Source organism: Leptosomus discolor, chromosome 19 (genome assembly GCF_034619465.1).
Source record: "Leptosomus discolor isolate bLepDis1 chromosome 19, bLepDis1.hap2, whole genome shotgun sequence".
NCBI lineage: Eukaryota > Metazoa > Chordata > Aves > Leptosomiformes > Leptosomidae > Leptosomus > Leptosomus discolor.
The window spans coordinates 9,780,339-9,806,087 of record NC_141409.1 but is presented as its reverse complement, the minus strand read 5'-3'; the positions used below and the strand labels follow the sequence as shown (position 1 = coordinate 9,806,087).

The 25,749-nt window shown below is 52.9% G+C and overlaps 5 protein-coding genes and 3 non-coding genes across 9 annotated transcripts; 3 read left to right on the top strand and 5 right to left on the bottom strand.

Annotated features, from left to right (window-relative positions):
- Nucleotides 1–1,351: 1,351 nt before the first annotated feature.
- Nucleotides 1,352–7,918, bottom strand: SURF2 (surfeit 2). Of its 2 annotated transcripts, XM_086475578.1 has the most exons (7): nucleotides 7,892–7,918; nucleotides 4,451–4,516; nucleotides 3,929–4,083; nucleotides 3,602–3,705; nucleotides 2,973–3,164; nucleotides 2,219–2,385; nucleotides 1,352–1,435 (listed from the first exon to the last, which is right to left on the bottom strand). In XM_086475578.1, exons 1-7 carry the CDS (start codon nucleotides 7,916–7,918, stop codon nucleotides 1,352–1,354), a joined length of 795 nt encoding a protein of 264 aa, XP_086331704.1. The 2 variants fall into 2 exon arrangements, with proteins under 2 accessions (XP_086331704.1, XP_086331703.1); XM_086475577.1 differs by lacking the exon at nucleotides 7,892–7,918 and having other exon boundaries at nucleotides 4,451–4,561.
- SURF1 (SURF1 cytochrome c oxidase assembly factor) lies at nucleotides 4,724–9,787 on the top strand. Its single transcript, XM_086475576.1, has 9 exons — nucleotides 4,724–4,786; nucleotides 5,891–5,972; nucleotides 6,097–6,224; nucleotides 6,579–6,661; nucleotides 7,457–7,648; nucleotides 7,947–8,019; nucleotides 8,392–8,554; nucleotides 8,995–9,076; nucleotides 9,289–9,787. The coding sequence occupies exons 1-9, from the start codon at nucleotides 4,724–4,726 to the stop codon at nucleotides 9,353–9,355; spliced, it is 933 nt and encodes a 310-aa protein (XP_086331702.1). The 3' UTR covers nucleotides 9,356–9,787.
- Nucleotides 9,788–10,405: 618 nt separating this feature from the next.
- Nucleotides 10,406–14,639, bottom strand: RPL7A (ribosomal protein L7a). Its single transcript, XM_086475948.1, has 8 exons — nucleotides 14,611–14,639; nucleotides 13,917–14,037; nucleotides 13,333–13,482; nucleotides 12,413–12,553; nucleotides 11,979–12,058; nucleotides 11,503–11,633; nucleotides 11,010–11,079; nucleotides 10,406–10,574 (listed from the first exon to the last, which is right to left on the bottom strand). Exons 1-8 carry the CDS (start codon nucleotides 14,611–14,613, stop codon nucleotides 10,470–10,472), a joined length of 801 nt encoding a protein of 266 aa, XP_086332074.1. The 5' UTR covers nucleotides 14,614–14,639; the 3' UTR covers nucleotides 10,406–10,469.
- LOC147414117 (small nucleolar RNA SNORD36) lies at nucleotides 11,711–11,783 on the bottom strand. The gene has a single exon (XR_015183972.1). It is a non-coding gene; the product is annotated as a small nucleolar RNA SNORD36 (small nucleolar RNA).
- On the bottom strand, nucleotides 12,227–12,303 carry LOC147414116 (small nucleolar RNA SNORD36). The gene has a single exon (XR_015183977.1). It is a non-coding gene; the product is annotated as a small nucleolar RNA SNORD36 (small nucleolar RNA).
- Nucleotides 13,551–13,623, bottom strand: LOC147414115 (small nucleolar RNA SNORD24). Its single transcript, XR_015183978.1, has one exon. It is a non-coding gene; the product is annotated as a small nucleolar RNA SNORD24 (small nucleolar RNA).
- A 105-nt stretch (nucleotides 14,640–14,744) lies between the features above and the next one.
- Nucleotides 14,745–21,449, top strand: MED22 (mediator complex subunit 22). Its single transcript, XM_009948843.2, has 4 exons — nucleotides 14,745–14,872; nucleotides 15,559–15,639; nucleotides 15,954–16,162; nucleotides 20,307–21,449. The coding sequence occupies exons 1-4, from the start codon at nucleotides 14,750–14,752 to the stop codon at nucleotides 20,503–20,505; spliced, it is 612 nt and encodes a 203-aa protein (XP_009947145.2). The 5' UTR covers nucleotides 14,745–14,749; the 3' UTR covers nucleotides 20,506–21,449.
- Nucleotides 21,450–22,316: 867 nt separating this feature from the next.
- On the top strand, nucleotides 22,317–25,035 carry SURF6 (surfeit 6). The gene is made up of 4 exons (XM_009957021.2): nucleotides 22,317–22,410; nucleotides 22,845–23,060; nucleotides 23,677–23,768; nucleotides 24,236–25,035. Exons 1-4 carry the CDS (start codon nucleotides 22,317–22,319, stop codon nucleotides 24,905–24,907), a joined length of 1,074 nt encoding a protein of 357 aa, XP_009955323.2. The 3' UTR covers nucleotides 24,908–25,035.
- Nucleotides 25,036–25,749: the final 714 nt, after the last annotated feature.

Below are 25,749 nucleotides of genomic sequence, written 5' to 3'. Positions count from 1 at the left end.
GAAAGCTGCTCAACTGTTTGTTCGAGGAGGAATTCAGCTGAACATCTCCAGCAGGAGCTGTTTGCCAGGGTCTCCTGGTAAGGACACTAACCTGGACAGTTCGGCTTAACTGTTGCATTTTAGGTGAGAAAACTGGGCTGAAAGAACTGATGACGAATAGAGGAGGAGCACTGTTGAGTGTTAAAATGGTGATTTCTTCATCTTAGGGGGGGGAAATAGCCTATGTAATAGCAAGATGTGCTGCTGCTGAAGGAAGTGAATTGGTAGATGGGAGCGGGAGCCCAGCATTTGAGTTCAGGTCACATAGAAGGGTTTCTTTTTAAATAGATTTTGCAAGAGAAGTTTTCACCTCCAGTGTTTGCTGTGCCTGTCTCTTAACAGCAAAAGAAACTGGTCCTTTCGGTTATGGATACGCAGCACAGGATGCTTTTGCTCAGTTTCACTGCAGGTCCTACAACGGTTTTAGACTACATCGAGGCAGCCATTCTCAGATATTTGAACTGCTGTTGATGTTCATAGTATTTATAAACAGAATGACAGAAACAACTCCTGTCAGTAGCCCTTAAGTCGGCTTTCTCAACTTCTCTGTGTCCTGTCCAAGGAGCTGGGTGAGGGACTAGTCTGAAGTGTATGGGCTAGTTTCCTCTGGAAGTCAAGTCCCCTTTCCGACAGAAGGCCCCAGAAAAGGAACTGATGCTGTCCCTTGCGGCAGAACATTTTGGTGCTGAAGGGGCACAGTTAGGTGGAGGGCATTACAAGGTATTCCTAGGCAGCGCAGTATGTGGACTTACTGAGTCCTGACGCAGAAGATTCTGGTTTCCTACGTACACTGCTGTATTTGTGCATCTCCCAAAAATACAGTGACCTCTCCCTGTGGCTGAGAAGCTCTCACAAGCAGGATGTCAGCTATCGATTGGCTCTGCAAAGTGTTCTGGAATTCATTCTGAATATATTTTTGCTTTCTATGTGGAAACAGAAATAAGTATAAATTCTCATTTTATGCTGTATTTTGTACCTTAGTTGTGTTTGAAAATGTTTTGATTTTTGGAAACAATCAAAATAAAACAATGGCATCTTTGTATCCACTCGGGGTGTGTGACTGGTACCACTCCCCAGCTAGGCTACTGGAAGAGCTGGTTCGTGCTCTTGTGTGCTGGGCTGCCTGTGCTTGCCTGCAGCAGTCCTGGTTCCTGAGGGGGTGGCTCGAGGCTGTTGGGATACAACTTCATTCCATCCCCCTCTTTCCCTCCTGAGCTGTAAGAGTTAACTGGAATGGGCAAACCCTGCAGCCAGCCTTACGCACCCTCTGCAATTATACAACAGGCTTCAGGTCATGTATTTACCATAAAATTTATTTGCCATTGGTGGCTTTCTTGAAGTTCTTGGGTTTTCGATGATGGCTCTTGAATTTCTTCTTTAAAGGGCCAGACTGTTTCTGTAGAGGAAAAAAAAAAGTTCATCAGCTTATTTCCAAACCCCAAATCCAGCCCTCCCTGGGTGGGGAGAGAAGCTGAGTGTGGTCTCGTTTACCAATAGAGACACAAGCAGCACAGCCCTGCTCACAGAGCCAGCCAGGATCTTTCCTTGCCCCATCCTGCCGGTTACCATCCCTCTTTCTCTGGCAGGCATGTGGTTTCACTGGATACAGTGACTGTCTCCTCATAGAAATGAACCTAAACTGCAGCCAGCTTTCACTTTCCAGTTTGACACGGTTATAAAGGATCCAGCCCCTTCCTCAGGTGCTGCCTTAGAGAGTGAAAAGTTTTATCTGGCTTTATGCAACATCTGCCTGCTCCCCAAGCTGAGAAGGATCAGGGTATGTCCTGCAAGGCAGGACCTGGCCAGCTCCTCAAAAGAGGCAGAAAAAGCATCTAGAAGGACCCTGTGACTTCAAAAGGCTTTAACTAGTGTTTGTGTGTATGGGGAGGAAGATCACAGAACGTCCAAGACACACTTCAGTCTCCCTGTTAAACAGGGCGCAGCAGGATCCCACCACAGACGAGATCCAGGCAGGAACCCCCCTGGGTACAGCAGACAGGGTGATCGTTGACTGGCAGTAATTCACACCTCGGGATGCCAGTCGGTGGCTGGCGCGTGGGGAAAGCCTGTTCTGAACAGCTCTGCACCTTCTGCTGCTTCGCTGCCAGCTCAAACACCTACAGGGTGGGATCCCGGTTCCGCGCTTCCCTGCTGCTGCACGCGGCAGCGCGACTCCCACCTTTCCCCTTTTGAGGCCAACCGCTCTGCTGGGACCCGTTCTGCCGCCGCCCTCTCCGGTCACGTCACCGTTCTGCTTGGCCCCGTCATCCTCGCTCTCTGTTGCAAAGTCGTCGCTGCCCTTGGTGGTTTGTGGAGCTGCTGGGCTTTTTTCTGGGAAGAGTGCGGCTAAAGGACAAAGATTTAGCTCAGGACCAGTTTCCCATGTGCACAGGCTCTGCCTCCCCCTAACTTTGAGGGCACCTTAAAGGCGATTTCCCAAGCTGCTCCCAGTCTCTGAGCATATACGTGTCGCTACCGAAATACCTGGGACATAAACGCCCTGGTGTTTTATTAGAAACGCGCCTGGGGCTCTCCCTAGCCCCGTTCTGGTTCGGCACAGGCGGTTCGGTGGTGTTGCACCTCTGCGCAGCGCCTCCGGGTGTCAGACAGCAGAACAGCCTGACCACCTTCTGTCAGACCCCAGGACTTGCTGAGAAACGAGGAAAGCAAGAGGCAACCTAAAGCAGCAAATCCCAGGGGATCTTGTCTCCCTCCCCTCACACTTTATGTGATCCAACTCTGGTTATTACTTGCTGATAACTGTGATTTCTTACTCGCTGGTGGTAAGCTTTTCCAAAACCCAAGAACCCCCAACTGGAGGGAAGTCACATGCCTCCAGCACGCGAGCCGCAGAGAGCAGTATGAAGAAGGAGGAATAAAATTACCCAACAAACTCCCATCAGGACACAGACGATACCGACGTTCTCACTCACGTGGGTACAGGTCACTCATGCTGTCGTCCGTCTCCTCTCCATCCTCATCGCTGGACTTTGGCTCCCAGAACTCCTCTCTCCCGCACGGCTGCCCGCTCCCGTTCCTTTGGTCACCGGGCTGCCGCGGCCGCTGCTGCTTCTGCCGCAAGCAGGCGGGGACGTACTGCACTCCTTCCCTCTGGCACTCCTCATCTGACAGGGCGAGGGGTGGGGCAGCACTTAGCAAGGCCGCCCAGTCCCCCCAGTCCTTTCCATTTACAGCTCCAGCCCCTATTAAATGCAACCCAAGCTCCCACCGCAGTATACGTTCATGTAACCTACAGCGATAGCACGGACCATGAAAGGTGGGAAAGGTGTTAACACAGAGACCGCTGGACGTGCGAACCGCCCTCTCTCGGGAGGTTTTACAACTGCTCCTCCCAAGTAGGGATGTTCCAAGGTATTTTCTAGAGGCCAACTGCCCCCTACCTCTGGGATCTTCCTTCCCAGCTAAGGAGCACACGCAGCAACAGCAGTACGTTACTGTCAATCTCAAGAAAACCGAGCCCCTCTCTTCATGTTGATCTACTGGAATTTCAACAGCTCAATGCAACAAGCTGTCTGGTTAGAGCTTCAGAAAAGCTACTTACATGTTTTTAGGGCTTTCTGATAGCGCTTCCCTTGGACATGGCGCAGCACGTGCTCTGGAAACTTGTTGATGTGTCTGAGAGTGAGCTTGCAAAACAGCTGGTGTCTGACAGACACAGAAAGAAAGAGCGAGCCAGCAACAGAGTTTAAGTATGCTATTACTTAATAACTTTTCACTTATAAGCACTGTGCTCAAAATAGATAAATTATAAAGACTTTCTCAGTCTCCCAAAACCCATAAACACTCAAGAACTTTGTAAAGCTTAACCACTTTGTGTCTGAGATTGAACAAAGTGTGAAGGATAACCCAGAAGAGGAAGAATACGTACAGATTCTTTGTGCTGGGCACTATATGGGGCTCAAACTTGCCGTAGTCGAACTCCCTGGCTGTCTTTATCAGCCGTTGGTATTTCTTGCCATTAGTATAAGCCTGCAGCTCCGGCAGCCGACACGGCATCTCGTGGCCTGTCAGCCTGCATCTCACCTAAAGAAAAAAGATGTCTGGTCAGGGAAGCCCGGGCGATTACCCCACAACTGGGGAGGGCAGGTGAGATCTCAAGCTCTCACCAGCGCCCTCCTCCCACTTCCACGGCGGGAGAAAAGCCCCCGGGCCAGGGAGCTCACTGGGGCCGAACCCATCTGCCGGAGTATCCCCCCGCCCCGGCCTGACCCCCCTTCACGGCCCCTCAGGGGACGCGACCCCGGCATCCCCTCACGAACCCCTCAGGGAGGCGCCTCCCCCCCCCCTCCCCCCCCCCCCCTCCCCCCAGTCCCCCTCGAGGCCCCACTCCGGGGGCGGCCCTGGCCCTCCAGGCGCCCCTCAGTCCCCCCCGGCCCGGCTCCAGCCCCACCTTGCCCGGCTCCGCGAGGCTGAGGAGCGGGTGCTGCCGCAAGAAGAGCCGCTCCGCCTCGGGCACCTCAGCCATGGCCGCGGCGCCCCCGCCGGAGCCCGGCCCCGCCATAGAGAGGCGCCGCCAGACGGGAGCGCGCCTCAACTTCCGGTGCCGGCCCCGCCGTGGAGCAGCCGGCACCATAGAGAGGGGAGGCTAGAGAGGGGCCTGCCCGCGCCGGGGCTGTCTGGGCCGGAGGAAGGTGGCGGCGCGGGGAACGGTGGCGGCGTTGCCATGGCGACGGGGAGGCTGCTGCTACGCGCGGGACCGCGGCTTCTGCGGGAGCGCCGGGGCCGGGTGAGGGTTGAAGGAGGGAGCGGGAGAGGGCCCGGGCCTGGGCCGAGGGGAGCGGGAGAGGGCTGAGGAGAGCGGGAAAGAGGCTAGGCCCGGGCCGAGGGGAGCGGGAGAGTGGCCGAGCCCGGGCTGAGGGGAACGGGAGAGGGAGAAGGCCGAGAGGAACGGGAGAAGAACGACGGAAGCGGGAGAGGGCCGGGCCCGGGCTGAGGGCAGCAGGAGGGGGCCCGGGCCGGGGGGAACGGGAGCGGGAACGGGCCGAGAGGAACGGGAGAAGGCTGAGGGGAGCGGGAGAGTGGCCGGGCCCGGGCCGAGGGGAGCGGGAGAGTGGCCGGGCCCGGGCTGAGGGGAACGGGAGAGGGAGAAGGCCGAGAGGAACGGGAGAAGAACGACGGAAGCGGGAGAGGGCCGGGCCCGGGCCGAAAGGAGCCGGAGAGGGCCGGGCCCAGGCTGAGGGCAGCAGGAGGGGGTCCGGGCCGGGGGGAACGGGAGCGGGAACGGGCCGAGAGGAACGGGAGAAGGCTGAGGGGAGCGGGAGAGGGCCGGGCCCGGGCCGAGGGGAGCGGGGGCCGGCCCGGAAAAGCCCCGATCCTGTGCGCGGTGCTCGGCGCTGTAGGTGCGCCCGGCCGGCCTCTCCCAGCCGCCGCCCTTCCGTTGCCGCGGCCCGGGCTTTGGCTGCGGTGGGTCGGTGTCCCCTCGTCGCGGTGTGGCGTTTCGGTGCGCGGGGCGGAGCGGCGCTAAAAGTGAACGGAATGGGTGTCCAAAAAGCTGTAAATGTGTCCTTGCGCCGCTGCAGCGTGGGGGGAAGGGCAGGGGCTCGGCTGGCATTGCTTTCACCAGCAAATTAAGGTGGTGTGTATGCTTGCTGACAGCGTGGGCAGAAAGAGAAAGATCACTTGCTGTGCTGTAGTCAGCTCTGTAACTGGATTTTGATTTTTTTTTTTTTAATTATAACCTAACCCATAGCATTTCACAGGCGGTTGCTCAGGTGAGACTTGCATCAACGGGCAAACAAAATTTCATGCAACCGTTGAGGCAGCTGGTATCATCTAGACACAAATTTTCCAAAGCAGAAACACTACAAAGGTTCTTTCTTACTTCATGTAGGTATCACCTTGCTTGATCAGAAGAACATTATTTGGATATCCCCTAACTAAAGCAGGTTCTGGTCTGGTCCAGCAGACTAAAGGTAAGAAAAGATTTATTTGGGTTTCTGCCCTGTTTCAACCTTGTACCAAAAGGTGACATTTCCTGCGAGAATTTGGCATCTCCTCTCCTGTACATGTTCTATTCCTCATTCTGTTTTTCGCTAGATGTTTGTTTGAGGTTCTGCAGACCACGAAGCTCTACAGCAGCTGCTGACACATCTGGAGAGGACGTCTTACTGAAATGGGGCCTTTTCCTGATCCCTCTGACCACCTTCTGTCTCGGCACATGGCAGGTACAAATAGATATTTCATTCTTGCAAGAGATGAGCACTTGAGGGCTGTCAGGTTTTTCCATCTCTCCCTGTTTAATCTAGTTCGAATCACATGCAGAGTAAAGATTTGCTGTTATTTTACATTTCTAAGTCCATTTGTAAGTCTTTAAAGGAGAGATTCTTATTTTTTACACTTTTATTTCAGTATATATTTCCTCCAACTAAAATCAGTAGCCTCCATTTCCATATCTCCAATTACCCTGGTTTAGACCAGGTCTGAGGAGAAACTTATGACAAAGGTTTTAAGCTATGCAGGGGTTATGACATTGCTCTGTTCTACCGCGAGGAATTAATTATGTGTTTGTGTACTTTCAGGTTCAGCGACGAAAGTGGAAATTAGATTTGATTGCACAACTGGCATCCAGAATTACATCAGAGCCCATCCCTCTGACGTTAGAGTAAGGAAGCTGAGATTATTGTCTGCAGAGCACTGGCAGCGTGCTGGGGATGTTAGATATGGTCCCTGTGTTAATGAGCTTGTGCTAAACTAAACTGCATGGAAATGAAGGAATGCGGTGGGAATCAGGACGTGCAAGTGAATTAGAAAGACAGACATCCCGTTCATTTTCTTATTTTTATTAAAAGAATACGTGAATGCTTCCGTAGGGGATGCTCTAAATGCACGTAAAAGGGATGAACCTCTGTTTGGGAAAATGTCGTATGTTGTCCATACCGTCTGTAATCCTCCTGGAGGAGGAGCACTTAGTAGCTGTTGTCTGTGATGCCCTGAAGGGATTATTGCTGCAACAGGGAGTCTTGGATCAATAGCGGGCCCTGCCCCAAGCGTGGAGCAGGAGAGAGGTTTTTAAGGTCACTTGGCCATGTGGCACAATCATCAAAACAGTTCAGTTGTTCCATTTCAAGGTCTGGGCTGGGAAAGAAATGCTCCCTGTTGGCTGGAGGCACATGCAGCTTATCCCCCTGCTGATCACTGTGTGCCCTTGAAGTGGCACTGGGTTGCAGGTATCAGGAAGAAGAGCTGCTCTCTGGACACTCACGATCATCTCCTGATTCCCTGTGATAGTAATACAATATGAGCCAGCTGCTTATTCCATGAGAGGTTTGTCTTTGTTTCTGTTTGCCAACTGGCTCTGGAGTGAACCGTTAGGGAAAAGGAGAATCCCACGATAAAAATCCCCCAATTTCATTCGCCTGTCGCAGCCATGATTTCGTTTTCATCGTGTTCCATGCAGCCCCATGGAATTGAAGGAATTGGAGTACAGACCTGTAAAGGTCCGAGGGCATTTTGACCACTCTAAGGAGCTCTATATTTTGCCACGGTCACTTGTGGACCCTGAGCGAGAAGCCAGAGAAGCCGGGAGGCTGACATCCCACCCGGAGAATGGAGCAAATGTCGTCACTCCTTTCTACTGCACCGAGCTGGGGTAAGTTAATGAAAGTCGTGGTTCATGTGAGCAGCTCACTCCTGTTTCGAGAGGCTGCGCCACGGTGGTTGGGTTTAGATAAATCGCTCGCTCTCCCCTAAAAGGCATGTCTCAGCCTGTTGGGTCACCGGGGCTTGATTTGGGATTGTGTTTAAATTCCCCTATAATGTGCCCTCAGATGACAAAAAAGGTGGCACCAAACATACGGGTTGCTTCTTCCTCTGGTGCTTAGTTCGAGGCAGCAGCAGGAATAAATTTCCTTTCACTCATGAGCCGTTACTTCTTTATGTAACTCTAGGGTCACGATTTTAGTCAACCGAGGATTTGTGCCCAAAAAGAAATTGAAACCGGAGACGAGGCTGAAGGGCCAGGTAAGGGGGACACAGGGAGCACCGTGCGTTACTTTCTGCCCCGCGATTACCCCGAGGCCCTGCTGACAAAGGCAGTAACCACGTTCAGCATCACGGGGGGTTACTTAAATAGTTATTGCACTTTTCAAAGGCAACAAACCTTTTCCATCCACCTTTCTGTTAAGTAAATAGTGGTTTTTACAAACAAGGAGCTGTTCTTGCTCTGCCTCTTTTCCCTGCGGTGTTACAGCACTGCCCCACTGCAGGGCACGACCACTCGGTGTATGATCCGATCCCACAAGGGCCGTATTTTTCTACCAGGACCTGGTATGCCAGAATACGAAATGAACATTGAAAGATTCCTTTTATTTTCTCCTCTGCACTTCTCTTCAGATTGAAGATGAAATTGATCTCACTGGGGTGGTGAGGTTATCAGAAACCCGCAAACCTTTTGTGCCTGAAAATAACATTGAGAAAAACCGCTGGCACTACCGCAACCTGGAGGCTATGGCAAAGGTGACCGGCGCTGAGCCCATCTTTATCGATGCAGATTTCAGTAAGTCACAGAGGAACCCACCCCCCTGTCCAATTTACACCCATCTCCCCCCTTTTCCGTTCAGTTTTTTCCCCATGGCGCTTGGGAAGGTAGAGTCCTAGAGTCATTTGGGTTGGAAAAGACCTTTTGAGATCGAGTCCATCAAGGTATTGCATCTTTGTCTTCTCTCTGTGTACTCTGCTGGCTCTGTTTTGAAGGCGATAGGCAGCCAGCACTGGGGAGCGGTGGCAGCTCGGGAGGGGTGCAGGTGGTGGTCGGTGCTTTGAGGACCACCGGCCACGTGCTGGAGGGCCGCCCGCCCGCCCCGGCTCTGGCTTGGCTGGGATTGCCTGAGGAAGAGGAGCAGGGCACCTACACCACAGACCACCTTCATCCCGCTTCTGGCAGCCAGGGCAGCTCCACGCAGCGCAGGGGTGTAACCTGTGCTGTTGTCCCTGCAGGAAGCACAGTGCCGGGGGGGCCCATCGGAGGCCAGACACGAGTGAGCCTGAGGAACGAGCACCTGCAGTACATCATCACCTGGTGAGTGCCCGACCTTCCCTGCGTTTCCTTGGAGTGTAAAGCTGCACCTGGCAGTCCGGATGAGCTCCTAAGTTACAAAAGCCTGGAGCTTTACCCAAAGTAACATTTGCAGAGTGATTTGAAATCATTGTTTTATAGCACCCCAGCTGACACGGGGAGGCCCAGTCCATCTTGAATAGAGGGTTGTAAACGTGTGGTTTTTTCTTTCATAGGTATGGCTTGTGTGCTGCGACTTCCTTCTTGTGGTACAGAAAATTTGTACAGAAGATACCTCTGTGAGGGGAAAGGCTAATTTCTTCTCTTCTGTACCAAAGTCCAGAGCAGACTTCTATAGAAGACAGCAGTCTGATCAGTCCTGCGTGACTGAAGCACCCAGAGTTTCAGGGCAATGTGTTCTGTCAACACGTGCAGCCATCAAGCTGCAAACAGACTTTAAGCAACTGCTGCAGACCCTGAGCTCCTCCCAGCGTGATTCTGGCTGTAGCTTGGGAGCATTTCGAAATTACACGTGGCCATTGGGACTACTCCATCGATCAGCTTCACTAGAAATCTAAGGATGCTTTTTTTCCTTCGTGCTTGGTTGTAAGCTATGAAGTTTTAACTTCACTACTGTGTTTTCCAGATGGCAAGGGATTTTGTGAATCAGTTTCTTTCCAGTGAGTAGAAGTGGTTCTCATCAGAATAAAGAGGGACTGTAGGTGCTTGCCCTGTGACTTGCATTGTGCATCTTACATCGTAACAGCAACAGACCTGCATTAAAGGTTACTGTGGATGCTCAAGTCTAGCTGGGTAAGGCAGCCTGGGGCTCTCCTTGCAAGAGCACCATGAGGGCTAGCAAAAACAAGCCACTGGAGCTTTATCAAGCTTTGTGGCCTTGCACAATGCCACAAGACTGTCAGCAGCCAGGCAAGAAGGGAAGGACAAGGTCTAGATACTTCTCCCACCCCTTCAACCTGCCCTCACTGACCTCCTAGGAGGTCCCCACCTCGTTAGCCCGGTAAAGTGGTGCATAACCCCTGCGGTAACGAAGTCTGAAGTACTAATGGAGATGACCCAGAGCCCCTTCTCGTGGGGAGATACTTGCACACCCACGCTGGGCTGACAGCCAGAACTAGCCTGGCCCGCTCAGCTCTAGGATCACACAGCACACGGAGCTGAGCTGCAGATCCAAAGGAGAGGAATTCCAACAGGACAAGCAGTTCAGGGCAGTTGTTGAGGTAAAGCAGTGACCGGCTCTCTGCGGCTGTTCCTGCACAGCACGATTCAGTCATCTGACAGAAGGCAAGGCGAATGTGCTACCCCCTGCCTGGAACAGCCCTTAGACACCACTGAAACTTCATCTGGGGGTTTATTTTTTTATGTACAGAAAACATGGTAGCAATCCAGTACATCTTTAGCCCAGCTTAGTAGCCAACTCTTTAGCCTTTGCTTTTTCAAGCTTAGCAATGCGAGCCACTGATTTGGGACCCAGGACGTTACCACCCCAGTGACGACGGATCTGCAAAGAAGGGAGGACAGGTTAGATGCCTCATACAACCCCTTCCTACATCATTCAATCGACTTGCTCAATCCCACTCCTTTCTGCACAAGGGGAAGAGCTCCCTCAGCAAGGAAGTCCTGCACATTTCAAGCAGCGACCTACATTTTGGGGCAGCGCAGATACAAGTTCAACTGATCTTTCCCCACGAATGTTGCTGCTGAGCCCAACGCTGGGATAGCTCTGTTTACTTGTAACTCTGTGACAGTGTTCACATTTTACCCCACCCTCAAGTAAAGAATCTGCATACATTGTAAGCAAATCTAAGTACAACACCCCCAACAGGCTTAAAGCTGATGTCACTATGTCTGAAATAATTTGCATTTCACTGGGAAGCTTTTGGGGATGTTAGGAGTAGAAACCGAAAGACACGGCTAGCAGCACAGAGAACCTTACCTCGTCGTATCTGTCATTGTAGTTGGTCTTGACAGCCTCCACCAGCTTTGCAAGGGCTCCCTTATCCTCCCTGTTGGTGACAAGTTTTAGTTGCTTTACAGCCTCAATTTAAAGTTTTCCATCAATCTTTTGCCTCAGGATTGAAGCGCTCGTGGTGGCAATGTGATTTTTCAGGTTAAGCATAAGCATCGCTTACCAAGGAGCAATCGCTCCAACCATCAATACTTCAGGAACCTGCACTGCTCAGGTTAAGGTTAATAGTTCATCTACATATTTTGGTACGCCAAAGTAATCTGTACCTTCAGGATCTGATAAGAGCTCTTCATACCAAAAGCCATCTATATTATTGCACATTATAGAGGCAGTATTATTTCATTTTACTGCTTTGAACTACAGAGACCCAAGTTTGCTCTCCACCTGCCCTGCAGTCTGTCACTACAGGCAGTTTCCTTTCTCTACCACAGTGAGTGATGTCAGCACACCAAATACTTACGGGTTCACTTGGGTGAAAGCAACAGAGGTACAAGTCTTCCTGTGGACCAGTCGCCCCAGTCTGGCTTTGCCCTTGATGATGCAGTACGGCACGCCCATCTTGCGGCACAGAGCAGGCAAGAAGACCACCAGCTGAAAAGAAAGGGAGGGTGCTGTGTAACTGAGGGACAACATCTTCTTAATTCTTTGAATCAGCCTGGGCTGTGGCAATTGCTCAGTGTTAAAAAGCTCGTTTTACTCTTCATTGTTGATTCAGGTGAAGAAATTCATACATCATCGCAAGGGCCAAGCCTCATTGTAATACCAGGACAACTATGAATATGCATAAACATTCCAGTTCTGGTACATACGTCTTTTTATGCATTCTCTTTACATGCAATTCATTTGGCCTACAACGCATTTTCACCCCAAGCCTCGTTCTGACCTCAGCTTAAGTTACACAGGTAGCCCCTAACATGTGCCAGCGAGTGTGCTCACCTCAATGGGGTCTACGTCGTGGGCAATAACAACAAGCTGAGCTTTCTTGTTCTCTACCAGAGTTGTGACACTGTTAATACCTGAAAAACAAGTTATAGGTATTGATTCTGCTCAGTCTCTTTCCACAGTTTTCATAGAAGCCTTATACAACCAGCTCAGATCCCACAGCACAGCTTCATCATGGAAGCTGTGAAAGCTCTTCCCATCCATTCAGTAGCACAGAGAAGATATTCCATGGACAATCTGCTAAAGCTCAGGGTTAAAAAGCTCGTCTATTTTGCTCTTCACTTTGAGCTCAGGTGAAGAAATTCATACATCATTGCAATAGCTTGTCCAACCCCGTTTGCCTGGAGCAGAGCACCGGCTCACCATTCCCTCTAACACAGCACCGCGCTTCCCTCTGTGCCAGCGGCCACGTCCTGGTACAAACTTACCTGCTCGGAGGACCGGTGGCCGTTTAGTCGGCACATCTCCCTTTCCTGCAGCTTTCTGCTCCGCACGAGCCAGCAGCCTCTGCTTCTTCTCTTGCTTATTTTCCGGCCTGTATTTGTGCGCCAGCTTCAGAAGCTGCGTAGCTGGAAGAGAACATCTACTGGTTTGTTGCATGATCTGCAAATCTCAGCATTGCTTTTTCCAATACCGAAGCGCATCAGCGAGCTTGGGGGTTGGCAGCAAGTGTATTTAGGCAGCAAAAAGCCAGCATGGTTTGCACAGTGCATGAGCAGAGCGGCTCTAGAGCTCGCATCTACCTCTGCTGGCAATGCGAGCTCCTTCGCTATTTGCATGAGGAAATGCCTGCAGACCCTCACAGCAGTTACGGTTACTGGTGGGGCACTTTCTCCTTTAAAGCAAGCAACTTGTTTGGCAACACCTATGAGGGAGTTACTCTATGTAGGCTGAAAGTTTCCTGCATAAACACCATCCCCCAGAAAAAGACTGTTTACTTGTTCCAGGGAAGACCCTGAAGTCCCTTCTTCCCCTGTATCAACGCCCGCCTGCAGGATGCTGCCTCTCCTTCACACCCATCTCTTGGTCTGTTTACACAGTTAAAAGAACCCTACAGGGTTGATAGAAACATGCAATTAAGATAACCCTGGGTTTGGGTCATTAAGTAGGAGCTTTGGTATCTTCGATTCCCTTTTCAAATACACAGCAGCTCTCAAGACTTAAGCCAGCAATTCAGACAGCACCATGCTGCTGCCATCACCCCAGTCACTATTAAAGCCTCCTTAAAATGCTTCCTCTCTAGCTGAGCTCTAATTCTTAGTTCGGTTTCTTTCCTCTTCTCTGAGGCACGTCCCATTAGCGACCCAAGGCAGGAGAACTTTGTGGGGCACATCCTGCACATCCTTACCTGTCTGGCGGTCCAAAGCCTGAGTGAACTGGTTGATGGCAGGAGGCACCTTCAAGCGTTTGTAGAGAATGGACCTCTGGCGCTGCAGCCTGATGTAGCGCGGCCATTTCACAAACCGTGTGAGGTCACGCTTCGGCTGGATATCCTGTCCTAAAAATACAGACCTTAACTCAAAGCTGTTCCAAACCCACACGGCAACGGCACCGAACAGGCAGGGGTGCATCAGTGATCTTGGTGGTGACATGTCAGCACTGCCACTCAGATAGCAAATATTCTTTCACATCATCTGCACAGTACACAAAAACGAGCCTCTAGAAGGCTGATTTACCACGCCACCTGCAAAAGGGCAAGATTCACCACAACAGAATCACATGACGAATCTTCACAATACGGGAAATTCAGCACGGTGTCCATAGCCACCTTCATATCCCTAAGGAAGGGCTTAATTGCAGGCAGCAAAGCAACTGCATCACTCTCTCCACTCCACAGCTTTATTACAATACACTTCTGCTTAGGATTTAGACATTTGTCTACAAAACAAAATAAAAGCCTTGAACGAGTAGCCCAAATACCCACTTACTCACCAATGCCAAAATTCTTGGGCCTCTTCTCAAAGAGCGGGTTGACAACCTTCTTGGCCTCCTGCTTCTTGACTACAGCAGGGGCCGGGGCCACCTTCTTGCCCTTGGCCTTCTTTCCTTTCGGCTGCAAGCAAGAAACACACTCTTCCTTCCTTTGCCTCTAACACTCGTGTACTTAAACAGGCTTTCAGTCCGCCTTGGAAGCGCATTTTCCCAGGCGTTTCACCAGCCCGGCAGCCTCCCAGCCTCGCTCTTCCACAGACAAAACCCTTCGATTTAAAAGGTTTATGAACGTCCCCGACAGACGCCATTTCAAACCGCCTGTCGCTCTCCTCGGCCGCGCCGCAATCGCCCAAGAAGCGACTGGCGCTTCCCAGCCCAGCGCCCCCCGGCACCGCCAGCCGCCGAGACACTCCCCGCCGCAGGTTACCGGCCACCAAGCCCAGCCCGGGACCCGCCCTACACCAGGAAAAACGCTGCGGCCTGGCCGGGCTGCCCCGCTGCGGGTGGGTAGGCCCAGACCCGGCCTCCTCGGGACCGGCCCCGGTCACCGCAAACCGGTCACGAAACACCCCTCCGCCGCTCCCCCAGGCTACCGAACACCCGCACGGCCCTCCCCGCCGGACCGCGGCCCAGCGATGAAGGCGGATGGCGGCGGATGAGCCCAGCCCCCCGCCCCGCTCCCGCCGCCACTCACCATCTTGGACTGAGGAAGAGAAAGGGGGAGCGGTGCATGCTGGGAAATATCTATGGGGCCCGACGTCTCGCGAGAGGGCGGGGCCGGCGGAGCGCGCGGCGGGGCGGGGCCGGGGAGGGGCGGGAAGGCGGCGGCCGCCATGGCGCAGCAGCGGGTGCTGCCGCAGAGCAAGGAGACCCTGCTGCAGTCCTACAACAAGCGCCTCAAGGACGACATCAAGTCCATCATGGACAACTTCACCGAGATCATCAAGACTGCTAAGGTGGGGGCCTGGGTCGTAGCGGAGCTCCGAGGGGAGGGGGCTGCCCCCGCGGGAGCACTAGGGCTCCTGAGAGGAGAGGGACGGGTTTACCCCGGGGGCGGGTTTGAGGAGGGACGGGGGTCCCTGAGGGGAGAGTAAGGGATCTGAGGGGAGAGTAAGGGATCTGAGGGGAGAGAGGCCCTGAGGAGAGAGCAAGGGATCTGAGGGGAGAGAGGCCCTGAAGGGAGAGAGGCCCTGAAGGGAGAGAGGCCCTGAAGGGAGAGAGGCCCTGAGGAGAGAGCAAGGGATCTGAGGGGAGACAGGCCCTGAGGAGAGAGCAAGCGATCTGAGGGGAGAAGGGCTCTGAGGGGAGAGCAAGGGATCTGAGGGGAGACAGGCCCTGAGGGACCTTTCTCCCTGTTCCGCCGAGGGCAGCCGTGAGGGAAGAGAGGTTTCTCCCCAGGGTGGGCCGTGGGCAGTTCTCCCCGGCTGCTGCTGGCCTCCCTGCCTCCACCCTCCGGGCAGCCAAGCGATGCTGCTGTGAAGGGGGCAGAAGCAAGTGGGTGGAGGGGTACCAAGGATGATACGTAGGTGCTATAGAGTCCAGAGGCTGCCACAGGGATTCCAGGTGAGAATGCCTTATAATGTAGTAATCATCTATCAGGATCTTAGTATGTAAAGGTGGATATGTATACTTTTTTCTTTAGATTGAGGATGAAACCCAAGTCTCTCGAGCAACCCAGGGCGAACAAGATAACTATGAGATGCACGTCAGAGCTGCAAACATTGTGAGTAGCGCTCTGCTGTTCAAATCAGCGGGCAGCACGTGCATCAGGTACTGTTGGAGTCATTATTGCATCTAGGACAGCCTTTATAACATCCAGGAGGACTGCTGCTGGAAGGGTAACCTGATGTTTGGGGTGGCTGGGGAAGCCTGGCTGGTCAGCTACAGGCTTCTGTCAGAATCCTCACGTAATGTGGGAGTTTCTCCTTAATTCAAAGCTTGGGCTGAGGGAGCAGCTTGGGAGATCTTGTTTGGGCATTGGAGCGAAGCACTGTTTTGATGTACCATGTGCTATGTGATTTTTCTCCTTGCTACAAGGTCCGAGCTGGTGAGTCCCTGATGAAACTTGTGTCCGACCTGAAGCAGTTCTTGATCCTCAATGATTTCCCCTCTGTGAATGAAGCTATCAACCAGCGCAACCAGCAGCTGAGGAGCTTACAGGAGGAATGTGACAAGAAGTTGATTGCACTACGGGATGAGATCTCCATTGACCTGTACGAGCTAGAAGAAGAATATTACTCTTCCAGGTACAAATAGGGCAGTGGACTTCTGCCTTATGACTCCAGTCCTTTTGGGGTAGTTAGTCCAGACAAACAAGTAGTCCTTGGAGTATAGGTCTTGAGAATGTTCCCAACAAAATTTCAGTCTTGTTTTTAATTAAGTCAGACTTTTTCTGCAACTAAAGCAACTGCCTTTTCCTTGTAGATAGCCTGTGAGGTATAAATGCCATGATGAAGGAGGTATTTGCAGCATCCAGCTCTAGGTGCCTGCTTTAGTTGGCTAGATTTGACAGAGAATTTGCTCAGGCTTCTTTTGTAATCGTTGTAAAAGGAGATGAATTTCCCTGGGGGTATAGGCTTCAGTCTGAGTATCCCTCTGGAGGAGCCTCCCTCTCTCCCTAGAGAGACTAGCTTGCTAAGCTGGGTCCTCATGTTAGATGGGATCACCACGCCTTCGTGGTGAGCTCTTTCACAAGTGACCTGGTTACACAGTGTGCCTTTTCCCTTTACCCCCAGCTGCCTGGAGTCCTGTTGGGGGCAACATTTGAAATGAGCAGGAAAGACATGCTCTGTTTCATTGAATTATGAAGTATTACGATAGGATTTTCTATGGAAGACTCATTACTGATTTGTTTGTGGGATTTTAAATATTTTTAAAAAAGACTCTTAGCAAACAGGCTTTAGAGAATTCAGACACTTTATATTTTTTAGTTTTATTTTCTATCATGCACTCCAGCACTTCTAGTTGATGATGCAGTAAATGAAAGCAGGAGAAAACAAATAAGAATCTGATTATTTCGGCTGCACTGTGCAAGCTAAGCGAAGTCAGTGCAATAATGCCGTGATTTTTTAAAAAACTTAACTTTTCAAAATCTTATTTAAAATTTTAATGACCAGGTTTTCTATTTTTGCCTTTCCCTTCTTTCTAAAAATGCTGAATGCCTATAACCCCAGCTGAGTCACCTAAAGCCCTAATTGCTCAGTATCTTTGGAAGTTAGGCCATTGTTTATGAGTAATACATGTATTTTAAGAGTAAAAAAAGATATTGATAAGACATAGCTTAGGAACTGCTGCGACACTGGAAGAAAACTAGAGGTAAAAGTTTAGAGTTGTTTTTCAAACTCTGCTCACTTTTTGGGCGGGGTGGTGAGGAATCCTAGAAGTATCTCAGAAACGAAGAGCGATGGTCGCAAACCCAAGCACCAGTCCAGGCCCTGATAGGTCAGGGCTGCGTCCACTACGTGGGCTGCATGCAGCATAGCAGCAAGCTGTGTCCAAAGAGGAGGTGTGAGATGATAGTGCCTCACGTGTGCCAGACGTGCTTCTCTCACGCTGTCACCAGACTGCCACCACTGTGTGTCGGTAGCTTTAACTTCTGGACTAAGGGGTCCTGACCATGCTGGCGTGGTCTGTTCACCTGCCCGGCACCAGATGCCGTGTAAAGCAGCCCTTTGGAACAGAACTAACGTCTAAGCACAGATGTTGGCATACACCCCGTGCATTTGCCTTCATGCTCTTTCTTACAAGAGTGGTCACGAGGTGAGGAAACTTGGCAGCTCTACCGAGCTGTGCTCCCTCCCCTGAAACTTGTTGTCATATAGCACTTAGATGTTTGCTTTCAGCACTTACTCCCTTCCTGTGCTCTTTCCTGTCTTTTTCTGCACCAAAGAAATTGTGTGTGTGTGTAAATATAGGAACAGTGATTTATTCAAAGTCCTTTTATAATTAGAGCACTGAGATATTTTTAATGAAACCTTATTGTCCAGTGTGGGGAAAAAGGGTTTCTGTTTTGTCACATGGTCATAGGGTGATAATCATGGCTGTAAATGCAATGGCTGGTTTGCCCACACGTGGGCATTCTGTGCTGTCCCGCGAGCCCAGCTGGGATTGCCTCTCTGCACCCTCTGTTATTTTCCTGTGGGGCTTGATCCCATGGGATTTACAGAGGTGTGCGGTCCCATGAGCTCAGGACACGGGTTCCGTGCAGCCAAACTGCTCCCCCATGCTCCGGTTTCCCTGAAGGCCACCGGTTAGTTTATTTTAGGTTGTCCCTCCAGGGAAGGCTGTAGAAAAGCGAGCTCCCTGCAGCAGCACACCTCCAGGCGCTGCGGAGCTGAGAGCTGCCCCGTGCTCTGTAGCTTCTCTGGTCCCTGTGCACTGCTCCCCGCGAAAAGCCCGAGAAAGGGAACGTCTCCTGCCCGGGGAATGTCACTGCCGCTGTGCTGAGGGGCTGAGGAGGCAGCCCCTTGCCCACGGGGAGTAACTAACAGGATGGACCTCGGCTGTAGGGTCAGGTTTCCTTGCTGGGCTTTTTCTGTGCACGTGGGGGTTTTGATGAGGAGACCTGAAAGCAGGTCCTGGAAACTAAAGCCGAGTAGTTTGTTCTGAAGGAACCTTTGCTTTCAGTCCCTGCGCTCCAATGGTTTCCTGGAGCTGCTCCCCTGCACACAGACCCGGCTGCGTGCCCCCAGGGGCAGTAGTGAACCCCTCCCGCGCACTGACAGACCCCCAGGCAAGGGACGGAGTAGCCGGCTGGGCAGTGCTGTGGTGGGCTGGGTAGTAGCTGCTCGTTCACCCTGACTTTTGAGGAGCGTTGCGTGAAAGACGAAGCTTAGACTTTTGGAACTGTTCTGACTGGGGCAGGAGGAGAAGCAGTTACGCTTCTAGCGCAGCTGAAGTTTTCTTAGTCACTCCCTTGCCCAGATGGGGTGGATGCTGTGGCCAGGTTCTCCTTGGAAACCATGTCCCGAGGTCCAAGACTTGACAGAAAAGGAGTCGTAGTCCTGGTTCAGTCCTGAAGGTCTTTGCTAATTGAACCCGGCTTCACTGTGTGTTGGGGACTGTAGGGACGAGTGATCTTCCAAGGGGTTTTTACAAAGGCCCCAGATATAAAACCTGTATCCGCTGCCTCCTCACTTCCACTCCAAAACTAGCTGGGTGATGCTGCCAGAAGGGAGCTCAGAAGTAGATGCTTGCAGCTAGTGCTTTGTGTGCTTGTTCCCCAAAGTGGTAACTCAAGCCCAGCTTGCCTTCTCTCATCCTAAACCCCAAACTTGTGTTTTTGTTCTGTTGCTCCCTCCTCTGAGATCCCAGGAGCTGTCTTGAGTGTGGGGTTAGATCTCAACATGTTTCATGTTTGTGCAATTTGAACTGTCTCGTATTTCTACACTTACAGTATTTCCCTAAGCATCTATTCAAGTCCATACATTAAAAATATAAATAAAGCTGCAACAACAAAATCACTTGACCCATTGGGTTTCTTTTACTCTGAACGCAAGCTGCTTTCCGCTCCAGCACTCACTTTATCTTGGGTGTTTCTTTGTGTGTGCAGCTCCTTCCTCTCTTTGGAATTTGGTTTGGTTTTGTTCCAGTTTCTCCCATCATTTTTCTTTTTAGTTTTGGCCCTTGCACTCCTCAGAGCACAGGCAAGAATTAGCCAGTTGTTTAACAACATTATTTCCCACACTGCTAGTTCATCCAGCTCTAGTCTACAGTGGTCATACCCAGCAAGCTACTTCTAGAAGAACTGTTAGCTCAGGTTCTGCTGACAATGGTAGGAGCCATCAGTACTTCATGATCAGGCTGGGGAGCTTCAACAGAAGACCCAGATGTTCTGTGGAACATTTTATTGAAAGGCCAAGGGCGCAAATAGGTTTATTCTGTATCACAACAGGGGCAGGCCCTAAAACAATTGTGCTAGCTTTTCTGCGGAGCTGAAATTCAGAGCAGGATTTCTGTTTGGTTTCCCTCACGTAGGTTGTGATCTAATTCCAAGTAAAATCGTTATGGATGAGGTCCTTGCCTCACTCAAATCAGTAGCAGAACTCCCATCTTTGGGGGGCCAGGACTTCAGCCCAGCTCTTTGCAGGGACTAAAAGCATCTGGATTAGAATTGAGCCTCTGTTTCAGTCTGTAGCAGCAGTTCTGTCGCTGAAATTCCCCTGGTCCTCACCAGGCCACGAGGTTCGAGACCAGCCCTAAGAGTGTCCCGGGAAGTCACAAGACTTGTGGTGAATTTGTGATCACAGACCTGACATCCATGAAAGTTTTTTTTTTTTTTTGCCATTTTCTTAACGCTTTGCTTCTGTCTTGCTTCCCCCACCCTTTCCCTCCCTCCCCTCCTCTCGTTGCACCTGCTGTCTCCTTACTGGGGTTGTTTGTTCTGGAAAGCTACAGTCTGTGTGACAGCAATGATCTTCCGCTGTGCGAAGCCTACTGGAGACAAGACTTTGCCACGCTGTCCCCCGAGAGCCTCTCCATGCCTCTGACAGCTGCCACCGCGGAGCAGAGCATTGCTCCCTCCCAGAGCTCGACCCCGTCGCACCCTCACGTGAACGGGCACGGGGCAGGCCCCGCCGAGCACTCCTGAAGAGGATCCTCTGCCGCTGGACCCAGTCCTCCCGGTGTCTTCCCGCTGCTGTACGGAGGAGGCAGCTCCCACTGGTGGGGGAAGGCACTGGGACTGCGTGTGCAGGTGTCTGCTCGCCGGATGGCCACGGTGCTTCCTCCACCCCTGGGACATTCCTCTCCCTTAAGAGAATGTGATAAGTAAATAGATTGCTCTAACGAATTAGGATTAGGTTTGCTTTGTACGTGGCAGTTACGTGTAGAGTTCATTAGAAATGCAGTTTGTTTCCCCGTGAATCTCAGTACACGCTGGAGGGGTGGGACTTGAGTGTGTTTGGGATAAACTTGAGCCAGACGTGGGGGCAGTGAGTGTTTTGGGGTTTTTACCCTCCTTCCCAAGCTTATTGACATTCTGGCTGCTTTAAAGCTCTCTCAGGATGGTGCCCGACAACCTCCGTTCTGCTTTAGAGTAAGAATCTCACAGTATTTTTCACACAGGGGTCTGCACTGTCGAGCGCGTCACAGACTTGAACTTCTTGCTCGCCATCGTTCAGGGGGGGCTTTCAGGAGCCCCTCAGTGCCGAGCAGGATTCTGCCTTTTCGAAGAGGAAGGGGCAGCCTGGGGAATCGGACTGAGGTGTGGATGATGCCCCTTGCTCAAGGCTGCAGGCAGAAGCAGCGCCCCACTGCAGTCAGTCCGATTCCCCGTTCAGCGCTCACACAGCGCCTCTCTGTTAGCCCAGCCCCAGCTAACGCGGGGCCAGCGCTGACCTTGGCCAGTAGTTCTGCCCAGTAAAACCTCGAGGTGACTGGGGGGCACGGAGCGGTGGGGGATACTCGGTTGCTCTCGCCGTTTTCTTCCAAAGCTGCACATCTGGTGCTTTGCCTGCAGCGCTGCAGCAGCTGGTGCTCCTGCCCCTTCCCTTGGTCGTTGTTGTGCGTTGCCTCGGACCTGCCGCTGACAGGGGGGTGTGGGGGGACTGGGATGGGGGTGTGAGCTCGGCACTGCAGGGCCTCGGTTCCAGCAGCTGAGCTGAGCTTCCCCAGCGTTCTGCTGTAACCTCTCGTTTCTTAGGATGTGAATTTTGGTGTATGTTTCGGTTTTTCTTCCATTCCATTTATTTTTGTAATTAAGTGGTTTAATAAAACTAACTTTTTTGGTATAATTTTTAAGGTCTTTGTTTTCAGCCACAAGGCTTTGTGAAAATCCGACAATATCGAGCAACATGCGTGCGCTAGGAGGAGGGTTTAGAGGAAAACCCCGCTCCGGGCAGCTATGGCTGGGGGGGGGGGGGGCTGCAGTCCCATCCGTGGCCCCCAAACCGCCACTGTCACGGACCCCGCCGGGGCGCCACCTCGGCCCCCGTGCCGGCAGACCGAGCCGCCGACCCAGCCGCGGCAAGCGAGGGCTTGGGACCTCCCCATCGGAGCCTAACGGGGCAGGGGCGAACCCGAGGGCTACCTGCGGGTGGCTCCGGGGACGGTGTCGGGGGCGGCGGGGCGAACTGTGGCGCACAGGAGGCCCGAGCGCCCCCCGTCCGGCTGGGGCACCCCGAGGCTCGGCGCGGGGCCTCGTGGCGATACCGCCGGGCGCTGCGCTACGGCGGCTCCCGGGGCGGCCTCCCCTGCGGGGAACCGCCGCTCTCCTCCCGCCTCGCCGCCGTCGCGCTGCCGTCACTTCCTGCCCGGCGCGCTGAGGTCACTTCCTGCCGGAGGTACCGCGCGCGGAGGATGCGGCGGTGTTCTCGGTGCCGTGAGGGCGGGACAGCGCGACTCGGGCCCGGCCGGGGCTCTGCGGCCTGTCCGCGCTGAGGGAGCCGGGCCGGGGCGGGGATGGCCAGCCTAGCGGCCCAGGACTCCTACCTGCAGGCCTTGGCCAGGAAGGTCGGCCTGCAGCGCGGCCCGGAGGCGCGGAAGAGGCAGTTCGGTAACGGAGCTGTCGTGCTTCGGCTTCTCTCCGGCCTGGCCGGGTTGGGGGAGTCTGGGCGGGCGACTCCGCGGGGGGCTTGGGCCGGGGGAGCGGCGTTGTGGCGGTTTTTTAAGGGAAAATAAAAATAAAAATAAAAATCTTTGCTGAAAGAGGGGGCTCCTGAGCACCGAGGCTCTGTGCGTTGCACTGGTAGCCCGGTGGCCTCCATTCGCTTTTACACACGTGGTGGCTGGATGTGGGAGAACTGGGGATTTACTGCGGTGTGCAAGCATGTTTGGTCTGTGTAAATAAATCCTAAAATACGTAATTTTTGAAGATTGAGATGTGTCATCGCAATGCTAGAACTTTAGTGGTCAGTAATACTGACTGCTACAACATGGGAACGTAGCCTTGTCCTGTTTTGTGTCATTTATTTTTCTTTTGCCTTCTAGTGTCTAAGCCGGGCCAGCCCGAGGATGCTGGCAGACAGCTCAAGAAAAAGAGGAGAAAGAAATCCAGGAAGGAAGCTGAGAAGAAGAATGCTCCTTCAGTCAAACAGACAATCTCTCCTGCCAGTAAACCTGCTGCGGGACAGAAAGCAGCCCCTCAAGCCAGCAAATCCCCCCCAGAGGGTGTTCCACAGAGCCAAACTGGGGGTTTGGTTGCAGGTAAGAATGCTGGTGTTGCCGTGGGCGGGGTGAAGTTACCCGAGCTGAGGTGGCTGCTTTTCAGTTGCTTCACACAAGCGTAGTTTGGAAAGCCTTTAAATTCAGCTGAATTTAAAACATCTTTGCTTATTCCACGTGCCCTAAAAATTTGCCTGTGTACATACATTTGTAACGTCACCACTGGGTGGCTCTCGGGAAATAGCATTTAAACTGAATTGCAGACTTTTTATGTATTTGGGTCACTTCTGGGAATTATTGCCCGGGTATGATCTCTGTCGTGCCAGGCCAGCTTTCCGTCGTGACTCTGAAAAGCCGGATCCCAACGAAAGGCTGCCCTCGGCTCTTTGCTTCCACTGGTGGTGCTTGCCTTCGGGCTTGTTGGGCAGCCACCGGGTGTGCCAGGCCGCTCTGCCTGGCGGTGCTGAAGGATAACACGGACGGAAGAGGGGGAATTCTAAAGAAACCAATGAAATAGTAACTCTCGGTTTCTCTAGATTTTCCTTTCTATTCACAGCATCTGAAGAGTTCTCGGACCTTTTCCCAAAGCCGTAGAAAATTCTCCTGTTTAGCTAGTGCTGTCTGCTCCATGTTTTTATTTTCTCCCTCTGATTTTCAGGGAGCAAAGGTGACGTGGGTTCCCCTTCTTTTTCTGCGATGAATCTCCTGCGTCAGAGACTCCATGAGAAGATTAAAAAAGCTTCTGGACAAGTATGAGAGCTCTTAATGTGTATCCACAAGTGTGTTTATGCAGTGGAAATTCTCACTGGCCTCCCGGGGGATGTGGGGACAAGATTCCAATGTGACAAGGCTGAGGGTTTGAGCTAATTCCATCCCCTGAGGCCGTGTCTTTAGGTGTTGCTGGGAGACCTGGGTGTATTCTGTGGTCTGGGAGAAAAGGGAGGGCCTGGCCTGGAGGAGAGCGTGCCTCTGGTGAATTTTAGGAAAGGGAAACACACCAAGAGCCTCAAAGCGAGCAGAGCTATGGGGTGTTGTGACAGAGTAAAGGGTTTCGAATGCCTTCGCTGTGTTTAGCATCTCTAAAAGTTGAGCCCACAGCTGCTTGTCATGAGTACTGTTTCTTAGGAGGAGTTTGAAATTGGGAGCTTGAGGACATCCCACTTTTAATTCTGTTTATCCCTTTAAGGCTCCTGATTCCTGTCCGTTTTCCTTCTTAGGATGATGCCAAAGAATTACCCCCTGCAGTCCTGGAGAAGAGGCAGAGAAGGAAGTACGAGAGAGAGAGAAAGAAGCGCCGAAGGAAGGAGTTGAAGATGAAGGCAAAAACGGAGAAGAAAGAAACTGAGGAGGTACCGGTAGAGCCAGAAAGCAAAAAGGAGGAGAGCACAGCTGAGATTGTCTTTAACAGGGTCGAAGTCCGTGAGGAGAATGAGCTGAGCAAGGTCCAGAAGAAGAAAGAGAAAAGGAAAGCAGTGAAAGGCAACATCACTCCTCTGACCGGCAAAAACTACAAGCAGCTGCTGAGCAGGCTGGAGACCAGGAAGAATAAGCTGGAGGAACTCAAGGATAAGGACCAGAAGAAAGCTCAGGAGCTGGAGAACAAGATGAAATGGACAAACGTTCTCTATAAGGCGGAAGGCGTGAAGATTCGTGACAACGAGGAGCGTCTGAAGGAAGCTCTGAAGCGTAAGGAGAAGCGCAAAGCGCAACGTCAGAGGCAGTGGGAGAAGCGGACGGAAAAAGTGGTGGAGAAGATGCAGCAGCGGCAGGAGAAGCGTCGCAAGAACATTCAGAAGAAGAAGAAGGACAGGATAGAGAAGAAGAAAGCCAGGGCCCGGAAGAAGGGCCGGGTTCTGCCGGAGGACTTGAAAAAAGCTGGCTTGAAGTGAGAGCTGGTCCTGGCAGCCTGGGCGCGGGGGTGGCTGTGCTACCGCTGCCCGAGGCAACCAGCTGAGGGGGTGGTCGCTGCCACGGCCGCTCAGCTTCGGGGTGAAAACCAGCGCGCCGTAGGGTTGTTCATTAAATTTCCTGTCCCAAAGAAACACCTCCTGATGGGTTGGGGTTTATTATTGTTTTCCTAGAGGGAACGAACGTGTCGGTTGCTGTCACTTCCTGGGCTGCGCTGTGCGGTGCTGGCCGTGGCTCCCAGAGCCCTCCCGCCATCGAGGGCCCCCCCTGGGATCACTCTCCTGCCATCGAGGCCTGCCCTGCGGGGATCACCCTCCCGCCTTTGAGGGCCCCCCCTGGGATCACCCTCCCGCTACCGAGGCCCCCTCCACCGGGATCACCCTCCCACCTTCGAGGGCCACCCTCCCGCCTTCGAGGGCCCCCCCCCCCGCCGGGATCACCCTCCCGCCTTCGAGGGTGTCCCCCCCCCCGCCGGGATCACCCTCCCGTCATCGAGGGCCCCCCTGCCGGGATCACCCTCCCGTCATCGAGGGCCCCCCCGCCGGGATCACACTCCCGCCTTCGAGGGCTCCCGCCGGGATCACCCTCCCGTCATCGAGGGCCCCCCGCCGGGATCACCCTCCCGCCTTCGAGGGCTCCCGCTGGGATCACCCTCCCGCCATCAAGGCACCCCCTGCCGGGATCACCCTCCCGCCTTTAAGGGCTCCTGCTTGGGATCGGGCTCCCGCTGTGATCACCCTCCCGCCATCGAGGCCCGCCCCCCCCGGGATCACCCTCCCCGCCCGGGGCCCGGCGGGGTCAGTGCGCCCGGGGGTGGGGGGCG